General features: G+C 32.8%; 1 protein-coding gene across 7 annotated transcripts in view; it reads right to left on the bottom strand.

Annotated features, from left to right (window-relative positions):
* Positions 1 to 24,622, bottom strand: part of Relch (RAB11 binding and LisH domain, coiled-coil and HEAT repeat containing) — a 97,436-nt gene that overhangs the window by 36,956 nt on the left and 35,858 nt on the right. For all 7 annotated transcript variants that reach the window (XR_007348786.1, XR_007348787.1, XM_015482326.2 and 4 more), the window contains 6 exons: positions 18,067 to 18,179; positions 11,661 to 11,751; positions 8,802 to 8,873; positions 3,710 to 3,850; positions 2,960 to 3,124; positions 1,055 to 1,202 (listed from right to left, as the gene is read on the bottom strand). Coding sequence is in view for 5 of the 7 variants with exons in the window: in XM_015482326.2 (XP_015337812.1) it covers positions 1,055 to 1,202; positions 2,960 to 3,124; positions 3,710 to 3,850; positions 8,802 to 8,873; positions 11,661 to 11,751; positions 18,067 to 18,179 (730 nt within the window). In the remaining 2 variants the exon portion in view is untranslated. The remainder of the gene's footprint in view (positions 1 to 1,054; positions 1,203 to 2,959; positions 3,125 to 3,709; positions 3,851 to 8,801; positions 8,874 to 11,660; positions 11,752 to 18,066; positions 18,180 to 24,622) is intronic.

A 24,622-nucleotide genomic window follows, 5' to 3' on the forward strand; every position in this document is an offset into this window, starting at 1 on the left:
AAATCTCCAGGCAGAATAAGTGCTTTAATGAGTAAAATGGCAGAATCAGAAGTGGCCAGTTATATTAAAGTCTTATCTTCAAAGTCTTTATCTTATGAAGTTTGATTTTTTATTATCCTCAATAATATCACTAAAAAATATCAAACTAAATCTACTCCATCCATTCTTAATTTTCCAAACAAATCTGGCATCCGAATAGCGCACATTACTTTTAGTCTGTGGCTTCATTAACCTTGGAATATAGTGCTTTTTATCTCCAAAGATTACAGGTAGCCCACGCTTACTTTATAGGAAAGGTATAATTATGAAAACATTAACTCTTGATGTTTCAATGTCATAATTATTTGTTAATCAGAAATCAGAAGCCAGTAACATAGGTAACTGCACAAATCTGAAAAAGTTGCAAAGGTATCTCACACATAGCAATAGCTTATTTATGGGCATTTATCTTGGGGCTTAGGTGCAGTGGAGTTGTCACGTATCAAAGATCACTTACTGGCTACCTGGAAAGTGAGACAGGAACTATCTGGCCTCTGCTGTCAATTTCATGTATTTCTGAAAATAAGATATTTCTTCCAAGGAAAAAAAGAAAATTCTGCCACATATTCTTATATTCCTTTCTATTAAGAACTCAGAGTGGGAAAAAGTAATTATATTTACCTTCCCCTATTAAAAAGGAAACGAAAAAGTGGGGAGGAAAAAATGCATAAAGAAAGTGTAAATGACCAGCTTTAAATACTAAACTAGTAAGTATTAAGTAAATTTTTTCACTGATTCAGATTTATTCACAAGTATTTATTCTAGCCTCCCAATGAAGGCTATAAGAAAGTCTTAAGAATGAAAAGTATAAATATCATGAGGCTTATCCATAAAAGATGAAGCCATATAGCTTACTTTAGACATATAGTCTACAAAGACAAAATCCTACCCATACAATACATTTTAGTAATTATGCCATTATACAGTGACTTTTAGAATTTTCATCAAAAACAAGTCTCTGGGAAGCTAAACTGCTAATATTCTACATCTTCCTTTCAGAATTTAAGTTCAGTACCTTCTATCTGTGGCACTTCACCATGAAGCTTGGCTTTGCTGGAGAAAGGTGCATTTTGTAGCACTAATGCAAAGAGAGATGGGATCAAAGACTGCAAGGCAGAAAGATACATGTGGAGTTTATGTTCATCCAGCCCGTGTTCTCCTTCCTGAAATATAAGGAGGTGGAAGCTAATTTTAGTTTTCTGAAATTACATTGCTAATTTGATTTATGATGTTTTTCCTTTCTGAGGCAAATAAAACACTTACGGACCTGTATGTTGGATTCAAAACATAACACTTAATGGAGATGTCCATTCAAAATAAGGCATTGCAGAAGTAATAGTGTTTCATATGGAAACATTAAGGGTAAACACAACAGTCATTTCCAAAGTTGGGACATTTTGTATAGGTTCTCTTTTTATTTAGGGAGGGTCTTATTTTGTGAAAATTTATAAGTTAGGGTAAAGAAATTAAAGTGAGCCAGAGGAATAATTTTAAATACTCAATGGCCAAATTAGCAACAGTGCTTGCTGATTCCTCTCTGGTCCTTTTATACATTTGGTGATACTTGTATCTGCAAGTATTAAAAGCACTTTAAAATAATCCTATGCATAAATAAAATGTAGGAGAAGATATTCCAAAAGGAAACAGAAGAAAGATGACAAAAAAGTTTAAAAGGATCAGAAAACAAAGTGAAAAAAGAATCACCAGAGATGAAAGCATTTTTGCTGCTCAAATTCACTTGAGATGACATTACCATATTAATAAATAGCAACTCTTGTCAGAACCAGAAATAAGAATTATCTACTATCAAGTTCTAATTTAGCTAATTTATTCATGGAAGAATTACTATCTATGCTGCATATTGCAGATGTTTTTAGTAGTAATGTGGAATTAGTTGAGGTATAAAATGGAACAAGAAAAACCAGTTATGAATTATTCTCAGAAAGAATGCAAAACATTTGAAAAAACATTCCTTAAGTTTTGCAGAACAGTATACTTTAGTCTGGTTATCTACTTAAGGATTTTTAAAAATACATTCTTAAATTTGTAGATAGAACAGCCCAATATTTAAATTAAATAAATACATATGAACACGTATGATACATCTATTGAAAAGTTGCAATGATTTATGATTAAGAGCATTGTCTTTTAATATTTTGAAGCAGAAATGGTGAAAATTTGGAGTCATAGACGTATATCAGATCCTGGTTCTGTCATGTGACAGTGTGGGATACTGGCAAGTTACTTAAACAACAAGTCACAGACTCCACATAAAACAAATAGAATTGAAAGGGTTACGAGAATGAAAAAGGATTTTTATATCTAGGCATCTATCTTAATGGCACTTAATGGATGTTCAGGAAATGTTAAATTTCTCTTCTAGAATCTAAAAGAACTTTTCAGAACAAAAATTAGTCAAGAAGTTGCTATCATTTTTTTTTTCCTTCCCAACTTCAGTTCTCTTAATATGAGCAGAAAAAGCTCACTTTACAAAGAGAGGAAATGAATAACTGCAATAATTGGAATAATAAGCAGAGGCAAAGCAATATTGACATCATATAAACAAAAGCCATATAGACTCAGATTTTAGTTATCTCTGTATTCTGGAACTGGAAGCTGATGCTTTGTAAAATAATTTAGTTGTCAGAAGGTTAAGTAGAGCTAGCTTTCTGATTAATGCTTGTGAGTTACTTCCATAAAGGTGCTCTTTGAGCTGAGAAACAGAGACCATGCTGTTTTTTTCTCTTGTAGCTTTGGCAAAGCAAAACGACCTCAAATCTCTTTTGGGTCCAGTCTAAGAGAATCTTTAACTGGTAATGTATCAAAATATTCAACTAAGTGGCAATTATTAGTGCCCTAACATGGCTTACAACAGATCTTTTAAATTGTTATAAACTATATAAGCAAAGGAAGAACTTACCCTAAGAAGCTTTTCAATCTTGTTCAGTAGTGTAGGTATAAGATGAGACTGTAAATTTCCAAGTTCTGTAGTCCAGGCAGCATAAGCTGGTAAAAATACTTGATGTGTTGCACTAACTACTCTCTCTGAGGGATCGCCTAAGGCTGACAGCAACAATTCAAAACCCTGCCAAAGAAACAAACAAACAAACAAACAAAAAAAGGAGATTTTTTTAAAGAATAACTTTCTTGGAGCTGGAGTTGTGGCTCAGCGGTAGAGCTCTTGCCTAGCACGTGTGACGCCCTGGGTTCGATCCTCAGCACCACATAAAATAAAATAAAGATATTGTGTCCATCTACAACTAAAAAATAAATAAATAATAAACTTTCCAAAAAGCTTAATAAAAATAAGAAATACAGATTTTAAGAAACTTGGAAAATGCTTTAAACAAGATAGAAAGCTATTCATAATATTACCCCCTCCCGATTTTTTTAAATGTTACATATCTATTGATGACCAAACCAAAAAGAAGGTATGGAAAACATGGCATACATGTTGCTGACTTCTCGACAAAGTGCTGACAGAGTATAAATGAATCACAGCAGTCTTTCCTCTGAGTTGCAAGATTGATAACAGTTATTCCCAACTGATTAAAGTTGACAAACCTATCATTCGTACTATAGATTAAGTATCTGAATCAGAGATTTGCAAAATTGTATTATTTGGAATTTTATAATGGGGTAAAAGAGGTTCATTATAAAAAACACATACTTGTTGATATTTGTCTGGATCATCAATGTATCCCATAATGATTCCAAGGCTTTTGATCACTGCTTCTCTTACTAAATCTGCTTTATCTTCCATTAACATCTGTTGCAACATTGAAAGAACCAAGGAGCTACGAATTTCTTTCTGAAAATAAACAAAATGTTTTTACTATTTATTTCCATTAAAACATAAAAGGAAGTAATAACAGACACTTATGTGTTTGAAATCTAGATAAAAAGACATTATTATTTTTCTGTATTTGCTTCAAATTTTTATTTTTCAAAGATAAAACATTATAGATATATCCAAAATATTGTTCTCTCCCTGGTCCTTCTCTCTACCCTTTCTCTTTAGAGGTAAAAACACCTATCTTGAATTCAGCATTATCTTTCAGCATGTTTTTATACCTTTACTAAGTGTAAAAATCCTTCAAATCCTTACAGGACATTCTATCAGACATGTTTAACAAATCAACAAAGTCAACACTCTGTTGCAAATGGACCATGATTCTCTTACCACTATTTGTTCAATTCAGAGAAGAGTGCTGAGAATTATAACAGGAGACAACTACTCTGGAAATTGGAACATCTGCCTGAGATAGGATGAAGAAATACAAAATCCTGGCATTCTTATTATTTTGAAGAAGTAAAGAAAAAATTAAAATATAGAATAGCAATGCACTGCTACTTTAATATTTAATATAAGGTCAAACATAATGTCTTGATGTCACACAGGTTCTTTTTTTTCTTCTTTTGCAGTGCTGCACAGAGAACCCAGGGCCTCATGCATGCTGGGTAAACACTCTGCCACTGAGCTATACCACCAGCCCCCACACAAATTTTTTTTTCCAGTTATATTAAGAAATCTTTTAGGGTAATGGCTGAGGTTAAGATAGAGTTATCAAAATTCAAATGCGTGCCCCGCCCACCCTACTTTGGACTATTATTACAATTTGGTTGATTCATAAAATTCTTTAAACCTAAACTAATGTAGATCAGTTCTTCGTGTAACAGAATAAAACAAGATTAAAGGTGGAGGAGGTGACAATTTCCATACATTTATAGCTTGATTAGGTATGCAGACCAGTGCTTGACATTTTTTTAAAGGTTTGGTTTTTGTTTTGAATTTTTAGAAACAAGAGTAAATTTTAGTAAATTTTGAACACTTTTAGAAAATGCCTTTTAGCACAATCTTTGAATTTACCTTTTAGGCTAAAAACTGCCCTAAAAACAATGCAAAGGATCTCAAAGGGATTCTTGGTTGGCGTTAGCACAAGGCAAGAAAGGGAGGTAAGCAAACTTCAGTTTTACATTGATCTGGGCTGCAGTCAATAATGATTATAAGTTTTAGTATGCTATAGGGACCCTCGTCTAGGGGACAGATCAGTAGGATTACTCTATTTAAGGCATGATTGCACCAAGGAACTGCTGTAGTTTTTGCTCCAGTACAAGATCCAGTGAGGAAATATTATGTCTATTAAGACCGCTAAGTATTCCAGTATCAAGAGTGGAACAGTTTACTTACCCTTTACAAAAAAAGTGATGCTCATGTGATCTGGAACAATACATAATAGGGTATTCCAACTCATCTAAGCATTTGTATGTTCCTATTGTTATTATCCCAACAATAAGATACCAGTTTTCTCCCATTAAATGAAGGATAAAAAAAAAAAATCCATCATTCCTGTCTCTGGTGAAGGTATGAGAAATGAAGAACTCCAATGTATTATTAATAGGATTATAAATCCATGCTATTTTGGTTAGGATAAATATGAAACTGTCACAAATAAAAAATGCAAATGATGGAAGAAGCAAGAGGCAGAGATAACTAGCAATATAAGTAATTTTTAAAATGCACAGAGACCTGGCTGTGAAGGCACACACCTATAATCCCAGTTACTCTGGAGGCTTAGTCAGGAGGACTGCAAGTCTGAGGCCAGCCTCAGCCACTCAGTGAGACCCTACCTCAAAATGAAAAATAAAAGGGGCTCAGTGTTAAAGCACTCCTGGGTCAGATCCTCATAACCAAAAAAAAAAAAAAAAAAAACCCCAAAACAAGCAAAAAAGCAAAACAAAAAGCAAAATCCCCAAAAAACAACCCAGAAGTTTCGAGTAAATGCAACTAAATAGCCCATGCACTAGTGTATAATTCTTGTAGCCTTTTAAAAGAACAATCTTACAAAAATGTCCCTATAAAGCAGGGGTTGTCAAACTTTTTATAAAAGGCCAGATTGTATATACTTTTGGTTTTTGAGAATATAAAAAGATCTCTGTTGTAACTATTCAACTTTGCAGTTGTAGTAAGAAATAAACTTGGATATGACAGCTGCTGGCTGCAACATGTCCTCTCACTGATCACTAGGGTTGATTTGGCTAATCTGGTTGACTAGGCAGGAGTCTCCTTCCTCCCTTACTACGATGTGCACCCTTCCCAAAGCGGGGTGCTCCATCAGAGAAGATGACTTTCCCTGATAGAATAGGACAATTCCCCCCCCCCCCCAATGGCTGCAAAACGTTTGTTAGAAATTGCATTGTGATAGATCAAAGAGAGAGGAGTAGAACTGGACAGGGAAAAACACCCAGATCTCAATGTTCTCAATTACTTCATAGCCACAGCATGTATACCATAGCTCAATGTCCTCTTCACATTTCAAAATGGTTATACAAATGTTGGAGGCAGGGGTGATGGCTGAGGTCCCAAAGGCCAGTAGGGCAGAAGAGGTGGCCCATGGCCCAGGAATGATGATAAATAGTCATATATGGAGTAGAGCATGTAGGCCCACTCTGGGAAAGGAGCTGTGGGGTGAGAGCTGGGAGTTGTGTCTTCTTGTAGCCATACAGAACTGGAATCTGGAGGGGGACTCAATTTGCTTCTGTAGATTCTCCATTTCTTCACTTTTCTGTTGCAGCTCCCTAATTCCTCAATAGTCAACTCCAGTTTCTGTTCTGCCTCCGACAGCTGCCTCTGGGATTCCATCTGCTCATGTTCCTTAATTTTCAGCTTCCTGCTCCTTCTTCCTATCCAGTGAGGCATTTTCCTCCAGGACTAGCCCTTCCTCATAATTCTCTCTCCCTTCAGAGGTAAGATCTTCATCTAGAGACAATGGGGCCCAGGGGGTTTCAGGCCTAAAAAGTGAAAAGGGAGCCCAACTGGCTTCTCCTTTGAATATGGCAGCTCATGAGACCAGCAGTCCAGGGGTCTGAACATGTGGGTGTGAATATTCTCAGTGACTAAGCCTGGAAAGCTTGTGTTCCTGGGCACTGAAGTGTGTAGGATTGGCTTGCCTGCCACACCAGAAGAGGACCTTTGTTTGGTACTAAGTATGTAAGTAACTGTAGTGCTCCTCTGCTTGAACTTCCAATCAAACTCTCAAGAAAGCAACCAAAGATGGATACATAAAGAAATGGGTGTGGCTGTGTTCCAAGAAAACTTTACTTATAAAACAAGCAATGGGCTAGATTTGGTATACAGGCTACAGTGTATCAAGTATTTAAATTAAAATAATTGTGATGCCACCTTGTTCCCTTTTAAAGGAACAAGGACCTATGGGAAGGCATACGAGTCCAGTAAATCCAATAAAAGCATAACAATCCAGTGGTTCTCAATATTTTTGGTGGCAGAAAGCATTTATTTATTTAAAATCAGTAAGAACCTCTGGTAGCTTTTGTTTGGGTGGGTAATATTCATTTATAGTTACCATGATTAGAAATTAAAACTAAAAGATTTTAATATATCAATTAATTTAAAAAGTAAGAACTCATTAAATGAATAAATAGTAAATAATATTTTCATTAAAATGACAGTTTATAAAACAACACAAAACAAAAATCAGTGAGAAGAATGTTTTATATATTATCCCAAGCCTCTTTCATGTCTGATTAAGGACAGTTCTCTTATTTGCTCTGCACTCTGTTTGTTGTGATACATTGTTTTGGTTGAAGTATTTAAAGAAAAGATGACCTCACAGAAGGTGTCATTAAAAAGGAAGAGAAGTATATTACTAGGCTTTTCAGATAAAAATGTCTCCATGATAACAAACACTTTTTTATGCATTAAATTCCATTGTCAATCTGATTTTTATTGTCTCTACACTTTTCATTGTTTATTTGGGAAAAAACTGGACCATAACATTATGCAGACTTTAAAAATACTGACACATTTAATTATATAACCAAAAAAATTCCACAATCTCATCAAAGAGTCTATATATATTTAGAAGTTGTCAAGCTCACAGTGGCAGACACAAGTTTTCTAAAATTCTAGAACTCATCTAAAAGCTCCAATTTCATCATTTGTAACAAATGTTATCTGACTGTTTTCCTTGAAGTGACAGGCTCACTTCACAAAAACGAAAATATCTGCCACGTACCTAAGTCTGAATAGCTACAACTTAACTGTCAGTGGTTCCACCAAAAAAAAAAAAAAAAAATTGGTGACCTATGGGAAAAAGGGGTTAGTTGAATTCACAGCCCAAACAACTTCACAAGTACTTTTCTGGAAACAGCCATTAGATTTCAGTACACAGTAAATGGGTTTTCTACAAATACCCTGTATTTGTCTTATAGAGTATTAAAGAGGAAAGGTTCAAAATTTAGTAAAAATAATTTTACTGATTGAGCAGCTCCCTTTTAAGTGAAATTGGCTAATTGTGCCAAAGTATGGCTGTGAATCATTATTAGTACACATTTGGGGGAGCGGTGTTTTGATAGTGCTGATGCATGAACATTTTTTGCCCAATACTGCTTTGGTACCAACAATATAAACGTCAACATGTGATAAAAATTTTTAAGAAAAGTTTTATTATGATGAAAATAGTTTCATTTCATGATCCTCTTTGAAAGGATCAGGTATCCAGGTTTCCCAGTCCACTCTGATAATACAGTTTATTATATTTATACTCATGCAAAACCAGCAGTAATATACCTATCTGTCCACCACACAATATTAATATGAGCCTTTCCATTTTTTTTTCCTTCTCTTTTTAAGACAGCATGCCTAAAAGAATTTGGATTAAAATGTATAAGACACTTGAAAGTATATTTTTCTATTATTATAAAAGAAAAGACTTTTTAAAAAAAACAGTGACAATTCTTACAGGAAGGTAAGGTGCCAATGCTCCACAGGATTCCGCCACAAGTAGTCGTCTTTCTGGGTATTTGTGATTAATCTAGAGCAAAAAATAAATAAATCAAGCATAAATAACATACCCTCTCTTCTTCCAACAGAGAATTACTTTTCACCACAAATCCTGTTAAGAACGCAATCAAGCTTCTTCCTTTTCCACTTCTGGGAATCCCTGTGTGGCTATACCTGGATCAGGAATAAGGGAATCAAGGAGAGCCTAAACATGAGGTCACAGGGGTCATCTGTTAAAGAAAAAAGGGAAAACCAAAGATGAAAATTTGGCAAGGTGTCTAGAAATTATGTGTTTCCCTAAGACTAGACTTCCCTTAGGATGTCAGGAGAAATCAGAACCTTTCTCTAGCAATAGCATCACAGTTTTTTAATTTGCAAAATCCAGCTTCTGGATCATATAGATATGGTCCATAATATATGCCAGTCTTTTTAGCTAAAGAGTTAGGACATAAGTTAATCAATGATTTAACCAGATGGACTAGAACCATGATTTTCTTTTTAAAGGAAGAAGACTTTATTTTTTGTTTGCATATGCAAACTCATGGGGTTTTGCTATTGTTATGACTACACTGAACCATAACAAAAAATAACAAAAGAAAGGACACATACTGGGTTTTGTTCCCGTATGTCTTCTTCATAGAATATAAATCTTTCTTTGACTGGAAAAGAAGTATATCTGTTCTCATATTCCCATATGAAAAGGTGACATAATTCAATAATGTATTGGATGCCTAAAATTAAGAAAAGAAATTATATAGTAATCTACTGGGCAACAAACTTGAGGTAGATGGCTAGACAGATCCCTGATATCCATGTTTATTCATGTTACAGAAGAGGTGGTGGTAGAGATGTTTATAACTGACTTCTCTAAATTAAATTTAATCCAGATACAGTTACCTCAAAAACAAGAATGCTTTGAATGTCAGAATATGGTACATATAAAGTTTCATTTTGTTTTTCTTTTATCTCCAAGTTAAATGAACATACGAAAATCAATTGTAATTTACATATTAGAAATGAACAAACTGAAAATAGAATTAAGAAAATAATCCATTTTATAATAGTAACAAAAATAATAAAATACTTAGGAATAAATTTAAAAAAGAACTACATTTTGAAAACTACAAGCCATTATTGAAAGAAAATTTAAAAGACCCAAATAAATAAAAAAGTTACCTTAATTCACAGGCTAGAAGACTTACTAGAATGGAAATACTTTCCAGATTAATTTATAGATTCAATGAGTTTCTTATAAAAGTTCCAGCTAGGCTCTTTGTAAAAATCTACAAGTTAATCCTAACATTCATATGGAATTCTAAGGAAACCATAAAATAGTCCTCACTGAGAACCAAATTCAGGGGTCAATGTTTGTTTTAGGGTAATAAAAGTATTTTAAAATTGACTGTGGTGGTGAATATATAACTGCGAATATACAAAAACCACTAATTTGTATACTTTAAATGGGCTAGCTATATGTTATTAGAATTAACTTTAAAAAACTGTGTTGGGCTGGGGATGTGGCTCAAGTGGTAGCGCGCTCGCTTGACTTTTGCAGGGCACTGGGTTCGATCCTCAGCACCACATAAAAATAAAATAAAGATGTTATCTCCACTGAAAACTAAAAAATAAATATTGAAAAATTCTCTCTCTCTCTCTCTCAAAAAACAATAAAAAAACTGTTAAAATGTACATATTTATAACTGTATATATAATTATAAATTCAAAGTTGCATATATTATATATCCAAGTTAATTTTGACTTTGATTAGACCTCAGCCTATATTAGTATTCACTATAATATATAGATGTATGACACTGTTAGAGGTAATTATTGCTATATGTTTTGTTCACTTAACATACTAAACCTAGTGGATCCACCATATTTAATGGGGGGGAAAAATGACCAAAGAAATTAGGAGTAGAGCTCTAAATGACTACATACATTAGTGATATTCCAGAGATCATTATTTTTCTTAAGAAACTCACTATACTATTGTAAACAAGGCCATAAAATCTGTCTCCATAAATGAGAAATCTATCTTTTTTTAAGGTGGAAAAATAAGGTGTTTAATGATCTAAACATCATCTAAAAAGTCAGTAATTCCAGGTTCTAAAGTGGAATGGAAATGCCAAAATTCAATACAAAATTAAAGTACCACTAATAAAATGAGTTAAATTATAAATACACAAACCTCCCATATAAAAGGTCTACTCTTTATACAAATGTATCTATATTATATACAAGTATACAGTATATACAAGATACATTTCTATTTACACACACACACACATACACACACACACACACATTTACTTTTTGTTTGTCCTTGAATGCATCAAGCATATTCCCATCTCAGGCCCTTTGTACTTCTTTCATCTTACTTCATTCAGATTCTTGCTTAACCATCACTTTCTCAGAGATCCCTTCTCTTACCGTCCATTCTAGGAAAGCATTTTTCATGTTTATTTAACCCTTCTTCTGCTTTATCATTCTTCATGGTATATTCACTACAAGATAGCATATTATTTGTTAACTCTAATCTCCCACTAGGATGTCTCTTCTGTTCACCACTATATCCCTAGTCACTACACAAATACTTAGCACTGAAATTAGTGTTTCATAAGTATTTGTTGAATGAGTGCATAAAGGAAAATATTCCAGAGCATCCTTTAGCAATTGTAAATCACTATGTTGAGATATAGAAATAGCTGCATAATTTACATTCCATAAATTTCCTAATGGCATTTAAAAACAATATAAACCTTTATAATAAATTCGAATATAACAGCTAAGGCAAAATCTAGTATAGTTAATTTACCTGCTCCCAACACTGTGGTAAAAGTTCAGCCTCTACACGTGTTGGTCCAACATGACGTGCAAATGCCACACAACCTGTCAGTATCATTTGCCTGAAAAATAGTACAAAACAAAAACAATAACAAAACCAACAACCTTGTATTTACATTAGAAAACACAAACAGGACCAAGAATTAAAAAGAGTTACTCCTAAGCACTGTTCATTGCTGTTTTTCAATACGCATCAATTTGAATTAAGTACAAAATGATCCACTAAATCTTTGTTGTATACTGAAACAGCTACTCATTTACCACAATGCCTGCAACCCACCCCTCCACCTCCAGTGGTGAAGACTAAACTCAGGGCCTTCAAACACCAGTGAGCTACACTTGCAGCCTAATCCTTGTTACTTTTATCTACATGCTTCTCCTTAATACTTATAATACCTGATGTGTCTATTTCTCTCTCTATATATATGCTTTTTAAACTTTTTTATTCCCTTCCACTTTAGGAGAGTAAATAAATTGAAGTGAATAGAAAGAAAATGTGACAAGAAAATTTCAAGCTACTTTAGACGCCTACTCCTTCATGAAAATTTCCTAATATATGACCAATATTTCCCCCACTATATATATGTAATGTATGTTCCAGAAATATTTGATAATTTAATCAATTTTCTTTTTATTTTCTTTCTTTCTTTCTTTTTTTTTTTTTGGTACAAAGGATTGAAATCAAGGTGCTTAACCACCAAGCCACATCTCCAGCATTTTAAAAATGTTTTGAGGGGCTGGGGATGTGGCTCAAGTGGTAGCGCGCTCGCCTGGCGTGCGTGCGGCCCGGGTTCAATCCTCAGCACCACATACAAAACAAAGATGTTGTGTCCACCGAAAAATAAATAAATAAATATTTAAAAAAAAAAAAATGTTTTGAGACAGGGTCTCATTAAAGTGGCTGAGGCTGGCTTTGAACTCACTATCTTCTTGCCTCAGCCTTCTGGGTCGCTGGGATTATAAGTGTGCCACCCCACGTGGCTGTAATCAATTTTCTTAGGATTTAAGTATGTTGAATACTTATTAGAGACTTCAAATCATCATATCATAAATACACATAAATTTCAATAGGAAAAAACATTAGGTCCTTCAAAACAAACTTCTTAGCAAAGTTAACATTCAACATTCTAGAAAATATTTTAGTTTTGAAATATAGTTAAAATAGAAGAGGTCAGATGGCCTACAGATCACTAATAGCACTAGAAGAAAATAGCCCCCTATGACAAAGAAAACCAAGATTGCATGATTAGTAAATAACACAGGTAGAAGAAATATGGCATCAGTTATGGTTGTTAAAAAAGAATTGGCAAGGGGCTGGGGTTGTATCTCAGTGGTAGTGTACTTGCCTAGCACGTGTAAGGCACTGGGTTCGATCCTCAGCACCACGTAAAAATAAGTACATAAAATAAAGGTATAAAAAATAAAATAAAATAAAGATAAAAAAACAAGAATTGGCAAAAGCATATTTAATATAAAAATTTTTCTTAGGATACTATCAAAGAAGCCTAAGTCATTAATGAAAAATAACAACAGATCATGTCAAATATACTATGCTATCTTATATTTTTTGCTTTGTTCATTTGTTATTTGTTTTAGAGAGGTTATTGTTAATTTATTAGTCTATTTTAGTAAACAGTCATATATTTCTGAAAGGTGAAAGCAGATAAAGAATGGAAATCAGTGCTTAATTCCTGATGTAGCTTAACCTGAAATAAAGCTAGTAGTACTTTTGGCCACCAGGTGGCACCTATAAATTTTACATGCAAAGTCTAAAAATGGATTCTAAAGACTTGGGTTTTTGCCTTGAAAATCTAGGAATAAAAACATAATATATGTATTTCATTACATATATACATAATTACATATATACATCATTATGTCCTTGCATTAAGACAAACTATTTACTGGGGTTGTAGCTCAGTGGTAGAGCTTTGCCTAGCATGTGTGAGGCACTGGGTTTGATTCTCAGCACCTCATAAAAATAAATAAAGGTCCACCAACAACTAATAAAATATTAGGAAAAAAAAAGACAAAAAAAGACAAACTATTTGCCCTTTTAAAGTTTTTATAGTTGTCCTACATACGGGATGCTAGGGCATAATGGGCTCAGTTACCAAGCTAGAGAATGATATTTTTCAAGGAAAAAATAAAATTCTAATTTTCCTATACAGTACCACCAAACTGTTCTTAGAAAAATTTCAGATCACAATGACTGACACTAATATGGTGATTTAATTTATCTTATTCTTACTTGACTAGCATGTGAAGGCTGCTGGTATAAATTACACTTGACCCTCTCCACTTGCTCTCACATATTTTAAGAGCAGGAGAGATAGCTACTATAAGAGCCCTTCAATAGACGAATGGATAAAAAAAATGTGGCATTTATACACAATGGAGTATTACTCTGCATTAAAAAATGACAAAATCATAGAATTTACAGGGAAATGGATGGCATTAGAGCAGATTATGCTAAGTGAAGCTAGCCAATCCCTAAAAAACAAATGCCAAATGTCTTCTTTGATATAAGGAGAGTAACTAAGATCAGAGTAGGGACGAAGAGCAGGAGAAGAAGATTAACATTTAACAGGGATGAGAGGTGGGAGGGAAAGGGAGAGAGAAGGGAAATTGCATGGAAATGGAAGGAGACCCTCAGGGTTATACAGTGGAGGGGGTAGAGAGAGAGGAGGGGAGGGGAGGGGAGAGGTGGGGAGGGGGGAGGGTGGAGGATGGGAAAGGCAGCGGAGCACAACAGACACTAGTATGGCAATATGTAAATCAATGGATGTGTAACTGATGTGATTCTGCAATCTGTGTATGCGGTGAAGGTGGGAGTTCATAACCCACTTGAATCAAAGTGTGGAATATGATATGTCAAGAAATTTGTAATGTTTTGAACAACCAACAATAAAAAGTTAAAAAAAAAAAAAAAAGAGTTTCAAAGTCAACAAGACTGTTTCTGTACTCGCTGTTGAAGAGTTCCTTGTATTTTAAATTTTGAGCTTGATTTGTCTCATGGTTCACTTATTCATGATTCTCTCAAATTCTCAGAAGACATAAAAATTTTAAGTCCAAAAACCTAGTCCTAAAGGTGCATAAACCTACCAAATGATACAATTTGTTTATTATTATAAGCAAAAAAGCATTTTTTTCTCTTTAAGAGGGCTGGGGTTATGGCTCAGCGGTAGATGCTTGCCTAGCGTGTGCAAGGCCCTGGGTTCGATCCTCAGCACCACATAAAAATAAATAAATAAAACAAAGGTGTTGTGTCCAACCATAATTAAAAAAATATTTGTGCAAGCCCTCATTTGCACAACTTTCCTTAATATTTAAAGGTTTTTACTCTCTGAAGTAGATATCTATTGTTTCTTGATCAAAACTCATGTCTTTTTATTCTGATGAATCATTGTGATCTGTGCCCTTCCCTCTCACTAGCTTAAGGATAACTCATCACTCAGACCTGTCTTTCCATATGAGCAAATGGTCTCAAGAATAATCAAAACAAAACACTATCCTTCTAGACACAATGTAAATGGTTTATGGATAACCCTATGACACAGAAATTCATGTTATTTCTTATAAAGCATAACTATTATGATCATGTTCTACCAGGTTCATCTGTGAGATACCTAGGAGAAATCGAGCATAAAAAATGATGGCAAAGAAATATTCAAATTAGAAGTCCATAGGTAATTAATACAAAAGTGTACAAATTCAAAATGAGAATTAGAATAAGAATGAAAACACTGTAGAACCTTGTGAATGGAACAAGTGTTTCCTCTGTTAATTAAAAAAAATACAAGAAATGTTTACTGTTAATTTACATGTACCTTCAAACTTCATTCATAATTAAAGAGGAACTAAGATCTCACTGTTGAGGTAGTGACTGCAGACATATTTCAGAGGATTAACAAACTTGCTCATTTTAAAACAGAAAGACTTGGATAAAATATATGGTGGTTAAGTTTGTGAAAATGTCATTATAAGGGAAAATTTTAAATGGCTGTACAGAAGTTTATGAAGGAAAATTTAAGCTTTATGCATGCATTTTTATAAACTTCTATTGGATGAAGCAGTAGTTCATGTCAACATGCTTTCAAGGCTATTAATCCATTGATATAATATGAACTCATGCCTTGTAAAGGCAGTTTTTCAAAACATTTTACAGAAAAATAAGGCATAATATCTTAGGAACATATACATTACATTTTGTCCATCATCATGAATAAATAGCAAGTGTTGAAGAGTTTCTGGAAATTACTAAAACCATGGACATTTGGGCAAACAATTCTTCAACCCTTCAAGTGGCCAGTGGATATAGCGGTATACCAATAATTTGAAATTTATGATTTACAACACGGATTCAATTTTCAGTAATGTCCAATCTATTAATTTGTCTTCAATGTAAATTTGAAAATATTGTATATTTTTTCTCCTTGTTATCTTCTCTTATTCTTTAAACAGTCTTTTCCATCTAAGTTTACATAACAACAATGAGCTCTTGCCTCTAGAGTTTTAGGATTCCAAATAATGTTTCTTTTTTGTAATCAATTTTCAGGAAATACTTTTAATCTGAATTTTTAGAAGAATTGCTATTTTCATTATATAGAACTTTATAGGGCTCATGTCAATTCTGTTTACTAATCTTTAAAAGAAATTGATCCAGCTCCAGTTTATTTTGAAAGGGAGGGAGAGAGTATGACTAACAGCTTTACTCCCAAGATAGCTCAGGTACATGAAACAAGATAATTTAATTTGGTTCTGCAGAATCTAGGTTTGATTTTCTCTTTTCTCAATATCTGTATTTCTTGACAAGGATGGGAATTTATATTGTAAAAGATGAGACAATCTGGAGCTTTTATTCAACCAAATATAATGTATGAATAATTAACATCTGCTGTGTACTTCTAGGGCAATTTCTGGTCTTTACCTGGCTTTTAGGGTTTTGCAAAAGACCATATATTCAAGGATGAAAGGCACCCTCTGTCCATTTCCTTATATTTCATGTTTATTGGAAATATTAATCTGATTAGATAAAGAGGTCTGGACAATAAAGGAAGGTAGAAGTAACAGGCTGCCTTACATAAAAGAACAAATGACTGAGGCCCTTCTACCTTTCATTCAAATAAAAAATACTTTCATCAAAATAAAAACTAAGGATCTTAGATTGGTCTCCTTAATCCAGCCTCACTCAGTGATACTAGAGTAACAGAAAAATTTCTCAGATCCTTTAAATGGTTGTCTGTTAAACTTTTTTCTCACAAATGCTTAGTATTTATATCTTAGTTTTTAAAAATACATTTTCATGTCTTCCTAGCAAATTCCAAACTGGAAACAAAATAAAGAAATGTCAACCTTAAACCCAAAACAAAAGAAAACAAAAGCAAAACTTGCTTTCCGTTGAGAGCATTTCCTTATGGGGTAAATCATAAGAAGTAGCTTAGAATCTATAAAGGTTTTATTGCTTGCTTTTATAGGTCTTAGTACTCATTAAAAAAAGTGCCAAGAACATATGTAGGCAGATAAAGTCAGGCTTCTTTGAAAATCTCTTTCCTGGAGGAAGGTTAGTTTTCTATCTGTGGAACATTACAATGCCTGAGAGATCATTGGGTATGTCCAATTTTATGCTATGTCACCTAACTATGGCTTGTTGCATTTGGAGGGGAAAAAAGAACAGTAGTTTTCTGGGCAATATGCAACTTATCTATACCACTTGTAAAGCCCCTATTAAGACCCTCATGCCTGTTTGCTCCCTTTTCCTTATACTGAGGGTTTAGAGTAATCTAATCACTAACTAGTAGGAAACTTTACTAGAAAACAGCAAAGTGTTTTAGTAGAAGACAGAATTTTCAGATAAAAAAATTAAATATCCTGCAGTGTTTCAAGGGAAAATATTTATATTTTTAAAATAAAATAAAATTACACTAAAATTTAGGACAATTTCAATGTGAATTAGTCCTCAAAAATACAAGATAATTTAGATAATATCCATCAGAACCTGTACCTGTCTAGTGACTTTCAGAAACTTTAACTTTAAAAAGTTATTTTTGCTTTAGGTTTTATTTATTATATGTAGGATAAATTTCTCAGAGAATTCTGCATTATCTTTTTGTTTGTTGTCATAAATTCCAGATTTCCTTAAAAAAGAAAATGGGAAGGGAAGGTAACTTGATATAGGACATTATACTTTGAAATGCATTTTTTAGAATTTGAAACTATCAATGAGTGATACCAGGATAGTGAAAGCTCCAATGCCACTAGAACAGATAGAGGGAAGGAAAAAAGGCATTTAGATTACAATGCCCATCTTGTTGACAAATTAGAAAAGTGAATAGATCAATACTGTATTTATTTCCCAAAGAAGTAATCACACCCACCTTTGCTCATCATCTGGTCTCTTGATCAAATTGAAAAGTATGTGGAGAAGCTGATCTCTCTCTTTAGGCTCAGGATGTAGACATGCTGTGCACAATATGAGGGGGATCAACTCCTGAAGAAATACGAAGGTGGAAAATTTCAAAATGAAAATACACTGTAAAATGTTCTTAAATGGATGTTTAAACATCAACATAAAAAAGAGTAAATTTTAATTTTCTAAGTTTGATAATTTGAAACACTGAAAACATTAAAACATAACTTATGCTGGTTTTGGAAAGCATAAATAATAATGTAATAAAGTTACATAAGAGTCAACTAACCTTGTTATTTTATCCAGTAATTCCCAAGGTTCCACTAGTTCTTTACACTAAATAACTTTCCATCATTTGACAAGCAGACATAGTAATTTAAATTGTGAAACTGTTTTTAAGTGAAACTTGCAGAAATTCACTATATTTCAAAACTTAAAAAGATAACAGAAAATAAAAACAACCCTCCCTGCATCCACAAATATAATGTATCTTCCTTAGGATTAAATAGAATCTAACAATTTTAAACCCTTCACATCTAATCCAATGGCTAATTATAAACATCATTTCTGAGTTGGAGGGGTAGCTGGCTCAGGGGCAGAGTGCTTGCCTAGCATGCTAGAGGCTCTGGTTCCATACCTAGCACAGGAAAAAACAAAAATCAAAACAAAACACCTACACAGGTTGTTAAATCTTCTCAGCATTTAATAACACAGAATATCAGTAGAAATAAGTTAAACTATAAATTTTTAAACATATTTTGTACATTGTACCATATGTTCAACATGCAGAGGTAAATTCAACATTTTGTAAGAATGTAATAGCCAAAAGTTTACTTCTCTCTTTCACACAAATATTTGAAACTAAGGTTATTTCACATTTTAATCAAATTAAGATAAAATTCTGAACACTGAATACATTAAAGTGTATTAATACTTTTAATTTTGGAGTGGATTTTCAAATCTAATGGGAATAAAAGTCCAAAAGTGATAAAATATTTTTGGAAACAAATACTCTAAAAATAATACTTTGAAGCTATTTTAAAGTAAACACTATAATGTACTAAGGAGAGAATGATATAAACCCAAGAAAAATATGATGAAAGTTTATACTTTAAGAAGTATTTCCTCATTTTGAAGATGCTTGCTTAGATAGATGATATAATTTTTCAAGTTGATTATTAATCCTAAAGGCATGACTACAAGGCCCTTTCCATTATTTCTGAAGCCTTTATATATTATGTTATAACTATATGGTTTAAATCTTAAATTTATGGTACAAAAGAGGAGATACATGAGTAGTAGAAGAAATTGAAAACTATTGTTTTGTCATTTTCAATCTTCCTATTTGTAAGCCTTTGTAGGTTCCAGATTACAAAGTAACTGAAAAGGGAAAAACAAAATAGGGAAAATAATTTTGGACTGAAATGAGGAAGAGTATATGGATATGTTAAAACTAATATTTTTGCTGGGTGTGGGGGTGCGCACCTGCAATCCCAGTGGCTTGGAGGCTGAGGCAAGAGGATCACAAGTCCAAAGCCAGCCTCACCAACTAGTAAGGCCCTAAGCAACTCAGCAAGACCCTGTCTGTAAATAAAATATAAAAAGGGCTAGGATGTGGCTCAGTGGTTAAATGCTCCCTGGGTTCAATTCCCAGTACCAACCAACCAACCAACCAACAAACACCCCACAAGCAACAACCACCACCACTTAATATTTTCACTAGACACTTAATGTGATGCTTGCTGGATTAGTCCTGATATTGTAGGGTAAAATAAAACTTTTATAACATATTAAATATTTTGTCTGATTTGTAAGTTTAACAAAATTAGGGTTAAGACCATTAATACCAAGGACTATTCTTAGTTGATTCCATTTAGGCTGCTGAGACCCAATGTCACTAATGAGAGAACTAACACAAAGTATTAAAAGGGTGTGGTTAGAGTATTAACCTTAAGGATGAAAAGGAGTTATTCTGGAAGCACCAACTAAAGGAGAAATTATTCTGATGCCTGAAAACCAAAAGGGATGTAAAAGTTTTACTTATATTTACTCTTCATGTCAGATCTTTCTCTCCTGATAATTTACTTGTTTCCTCCTAATCTCTCTACTTTGTTATCCCTACATGTATACTTAAAATATTTTTTCCATTCTCCCCTAGTTCATTATTCTTTAAAGGTAAAATTATAAATAAAAGATATTTACTATAATTGCACATACACAGTTTAAAACATGTAGTAGTAGTGTTTTAGCTTTATCTAAAAAATAAGCATAACAAAATAATTTTGTTGTTGTTTATTCTGTACGTCTTACATTTTATTTTATCATGAGGCTCAGTAATCCTTAATCAAAAGGAAGGTTTAGTGTCCTGTGTTAATACCGACAATCTTGTAACTGGAATATGGCTACACGTGTGCAAAATTGAGATCACTGGCCCAGGAACTAGAAGAGCTTCTGTCTTGGTACACTACTTAGAACCTGAGAATGTAAGGAAATGCAAAAACTTCTTATTTTCCTCAAGTGAAACATGTAGGAATTAAGATTAGTGTAGAAATGAAAAATATTTCAAACACATGCAGCAATTTTCTTAATCTATTGCTGTTAATTTTTCCTTATGAAATTAAAGTTGGCCTCAAAAAGCCTCCTCAACACAGCACTTACCAAAGCCCTTCTCAACAATCCATTTTTATCATTTTCACTCTATTTATAAATTTATGGACTTGAATCAATCCGTTTCCTTTGGTTTCGTCTCTCCATTAGAAACAATCTATCGTCTTTTAAAAAATATTTTTAATATTTATTTTTTTAGTTGTAGTTGGACACAATATTTTTATTTTATTTTTATGTGGTGCTGAGGATCGAACCCAGGGCCTCATATGTGCTAGCCAAGCAATCTACTGCTGAGCCACGATATTTATTTATTTATTTATTTATATGTGGTGCTGACGATTGAACCCAATGCCTCACACATGTAAGGCAAGTGCTCTACCACTGAGCTACGTCCCAGCTCCCTCTATCATCTTTTAAAAACTTTTCTTACAATTCTGATGCAACAATTAAAAAATGGTCCCTGAATTTTCTTCAAGACAAGTGATAAATGTTTTAAAAATGCCTCTGGGACATTAAATATAAAAGAAACATATTGAAACTAGAGCAATGTAAGATATATCTGATCCTTTTTAATATCTATTTAAGATATATCTAAATCCTTTTTAATGACAAAAATCCTTAAGCCTATTAAATTTAATGCCCCATGTAATATTAAAACAATAACAATAATACTCTAATGGTAACATTAGATCCAAAGGTAATTTTTTCTCTCACATATGAAAAGTTGTATGTCCACATTTAGAGGTAATAAGAATCTTAAATATTTTAAAATGAGTTTTTCCCATCTGGATAGTAATCAATAGTGTGTACAGAAGTGAAATACAAAACTGATTGCCCTCTGATAATTACAGAAGAAATCAGTGTGATAATCCTATTATATATTTCCTAAGACTTTTAGAATTAATTAATGGGATTATTAGGATTTTGCACTTTATTTAAGTAAATAACATTAGTTGCAATTCATTTGGGTTTTGCAATTTTAATAACAAATCTATTTTTCTCTACTTGAAGGATCTCCTGCCTCTCAAGTCCCAAGTTACCCATTGAATTTTACAGAGTCAGTAGGAAAGCCCTCTAGCATATTAATATTAATCTTATGAGTGAAACAATTTCTAATGAAATGTCTTTAGAGATAGCAAATCTCTTTAGAAATATTTACATGATTGTATAACTATTTTTATTTAACTTCCTTACTCTTGTAACAAACTTCCAAAATATTTCCTATGTACAGTCTATTTTCCCAAGATATTATTATTTGAGGGTTTTAAAGTTAGGAAAAAAAGTCACCTGAGAATATAAGATTGGTGTGTGTTTCTAACACAAAAGCAGGAGGAAAAAAGCATGTAAAACAAAATGAACGATTAAATGTTAAGGGGCAGGGGAGAAATGAAGTAAATAGATCAAATCAATGATCAGCTTTCCCAACAAAGTCAGTCTGATCAGATGGCTTCAGTGGTGACTTTCAAAAAACATTGGAAGAAGTAGTAACACCAATTCTACTCAAACTGATAAAACTGGAAGAGGACAGAACAATTCCTCCACATCCTATGAAGACAATCTGAACCTTATAACAAAGCTAGACAAAAATCCAACAAGTAAACTATAAATCAGTATCTCTTACATATAATCAAAATGGATCAACAAAATACTAACACCAAATCCAAAAGCATATAAAAAAATGTATAAATCTTGACTACATGGATATCCCAACAATGCAAAGGTGGCTCAACATAATAAGATTTAATCAAAATATTATTAACTTCTCAACATAATAAGATTTAATCAAAATATTATTAACTTCTCAACATAATAAGATTTAATCAAAATATTATTAACTTCTCAACATAATAAGATTTAATCAAAATATTATTAACTTCTCAACATAATAAGATTTAATCAAAATATTATTAACTTCTCAACATAATAAGATTTAATCAAAATATTATTAACTTCTCAACATAATAAGATTTAATCAAAATATTATTAACTTCTCAACATAATAAGATTTAATCAAAATATTATTAACTTCTCAACAGATCCTGAAAAAGCATGTGGCAAAATTCAATGCCTTTTCCATGACAAAAACAATCAATAAACCAGGAAAAGAAGGGAACTTTCTTAATACCATAAAGGCATTTATAAAAATTCTAGAACTAACATCATACTGAATGGTTAAAAAAACAAACAAACAAACAAAAACAAACCCCACACACAAAAAGTATTCCTCCCCTCAGATCAGAATGAGAAAAGGATATCTGCTTTCCGAAACCAAGGCTATTCAACAATGTACTGGTACAATAAAAAGCAAGGGGGAAAAAAAGCTATTCAAATTGAAAAAGAAACAAGTAAAAGGATCTGTTTGTAGACACCATAATTCTACATATAGAAAACACCACAAAATCCTTTTGAAACAAACCACTATAAAAACCTCTAGAGTAGATAAAAAAATTCAGCAAATCTTCAAAGTGTGTGAATCTTATAATACACAAATATCTACTATATTTCTTATACACCAGCAATGAATAACCTGAAAAGGAGATTATGAAACCAACGACATATACAGTATCACCCAAAAGAATAAATAACCAGGAATAAATTTAATCAAGTGAAAAATTTGCACTTTTCCCCCCCTCTGCTTTGGAAATGTCCAATGATCCATTCTGCAAAAATGCAAAGTTGAGCTTTAAATTTATACAGGATTGAAGAATCCTCACACAAACAATATTGAAAGAAAGAAAAAACTGGAGAAATTCATACTTCCTAATTTTAAAACTAACTAACAACTACAGCAATCAAGAAAGTATAGGGGTAGCACAAGGATAGATATACAGACCAATGGAACAAACTGAAAGTCCAGAAATAAACAATATATAGCAAACTGATTTTTGAAAAAAGTGGCAAGAACCCAACAGGGAAAAATTTATTTCTGTTGAATATAGAAACAACAACTGGATAGCTAATATTAAAAAGAATAAACCTGTATCCTTTCTCTCTATATAAAAATTAACACAAAGTGGACAAATGATCTAATTAATATAACTAAAACTATATAAGAAAGCACAGAAGTATGTATTCTTGGCCCTAGATTTTGCAGTGCATTCTTAGATTTGACACCAAGAGAAAAAACAATAGAAGAGAACATATATAAATCAGACTTCATAAAAATAAACATTTGCCCATCAAAGAATATTATCAAGAATGTAAAAATAGGAGAAAATATTTGCAAATATTTGCAAATCATATATGTGATAAGGGTTTCATATCCAGAATAAAGAATTCTTACAACTCAAAAATAAGACAAAAGCCCAGCATGATATGCATGCCTGTAATCCCAGCATCTTGGGAGGATGAGGTAGGAGGATTGCAAGTTCAAAGCCAGCCTGAAAAACTTATCTAGACATGTCTCAAAATAAAAAATTAAAAGGGCTGAGGTTGTGGCTCACTGGTTAATGTCCCTGGATTCAATCCCCAGGAACCCCCACCCCTTGAACAAAGAATCCAATTAATAAAATTATCAAAGGACTTGAAAAAATACACCTTCTAGAAGTCAGTAATATTTTGTTTGGAACAGTTGTGAAAGGACAGGGGAAACAGAAAAGCTTTCATTGAGTCTTTTTACATTTAAAAAGTGTTACATGAAGTGAATATATTACCTAATCAAAACCATATACACTGTTTCTAATGCTTTATGTAATCAGCTAGGATATTATTATGCTCTTTAGTTTGCTGATGAACATTAAAAACAACAACAAAAAACAGGAAACATTTTAACCATACTAACATATCAATAAAAAGGCTTATGCTGACAGGGGGTATATGAAACGTAATAAGAAAAAATCTAAAATATTAATCCTTCAATACAAGACGAGCTTTTTTTTTTTTAAAGAGAGAGAGAGAGAGAGAGAGAGAGAGAGAGA

The sequence above is a fragment of the Marmota marmota genome, unplaced genomic scaffold (assembly GCF_001458135.2).
Source record: "Marmota marmota marmota unplaced genomic scaffold, marMar, whole genome shotgun sequence".
NCBI classification, from domain to species: domain Eukaryota; kingdom Metazoa; phylum Chordata; class Mammalia; order Rodentia; family Sciuridae; genus Marmota; species Marmota marmota.